At 30.4% G+C, this 826-nt stretch overlaps 1 protein-coding gene across 5 annotated transcripts in view; it reads left to right on the top strand.

Moving 5' to 3' along the window:
* Nucleotides 1-826, top strand: part of LOC108684548 — a 98,108-nt gene that overhangs the window by 51,730 nt on the left and 45,552 nt on the right. Inside the window, exon 1 of one of the 5 annotated variants that reach the window (XM_018188934.1) lies at nucleotides 208-282. The exons of the other annotated variants lie outside the window; for them this stretch is intronic. Coding sequence (XP_018044423.1) covers nucleotides 249-282 — 34 coding nt within the window. The 5' untranslated portion in view covers nucleotides 208-248. Of the gene's footprint in view, nucleotides 1-207; nucleotides 283-826 lie in introns of those variants that run through there. 5 annotated transcript variants of the gene reach the window in all.

The following is an 826-nucleotide window of genomic DNA, read 5'->3' as shown; positions in this document are numbered from 1 at the left end:
GAGAGAGAGAGAGAGAGAGAGAGAGAGAGAGAGAGAGAGAGAGATTGGATATCAAACCAACGTTAGGTCCATACTTTATAAGGAGAGGCTCTCTCTGCTCACGATAGTTAAGCTGATATAGAATTATCTAGCCCGAGTTTCTAATCTTATCATGTTATGACTGTCGCCGTGTATTTTATGTATTATCCGCGAAGTCAGTCAGGTGTACGTACATTGTGCAAACACGTGAATTCTAGGCTCGATGTAGGATGCCTTCTCTCGACTCACTTGTAGATTTCCTCGGTAAATATTGTCCGATCATCTTGCATTTTGCAAGAGCTTAAAAATTATAAATTTTAGTGATGATGACATAAATCTATGGAATATATTACATGCATTGTTAAATATTCTTTTTTTTTATATTTTTACAATTTAATTACTAAATATTAAACATTATTTTATTCCTGTAATTGTGCGCTGTCACTTGGATCGTAATTAATTTTTACTTTTTAATTATTGTGATATATTTATAGAATAAATAATAATTTTTAATAATATTTAAAAAGTGATTTAATTTTTTGCTTAATTATTTTATTTTATTTTATTGAAATCCGTATAGTCAATCAAGAAGAAAAGAATGAAGAAATATTGTAAACATACGTTCTTCTTCTCTCAGGAATATTAGAATTAAAAAAATAACTGAATAACGATATGTAATACTTTATATATTAGATGTGGGAAAAAAGTTCGTGGTGTTTTTCCCGTTAGGTGGCATTAAAAAAACGCCACAAACTTTTTCCCATACTTAATATACTCTCTCTCTCTCTCTCTCTCTCTCTCTCTCTCT

This window comes from Atta colombica, unplaced genomic scaffold (genome assembly GCF_001594045.1).
Source record: "Atta colombica isolate Treedump-2 unplaced genomic scaffold, Acol1.0 scaffold135, whole genome shotgun sequence".
In the NCBI taxonomy this organism is placed as follows: domain Eukaryota; kingdom Metazoa; phylum Arthropoda; class Insecta; order Hymenoptera; family Formicidae; genus Atta; species Atta colombica.
The sequence above is the reverse complement of the archived record's forward strand: the minus strand, read 5'-3'. Positions and strand labels throughout refer to the sequence as shown.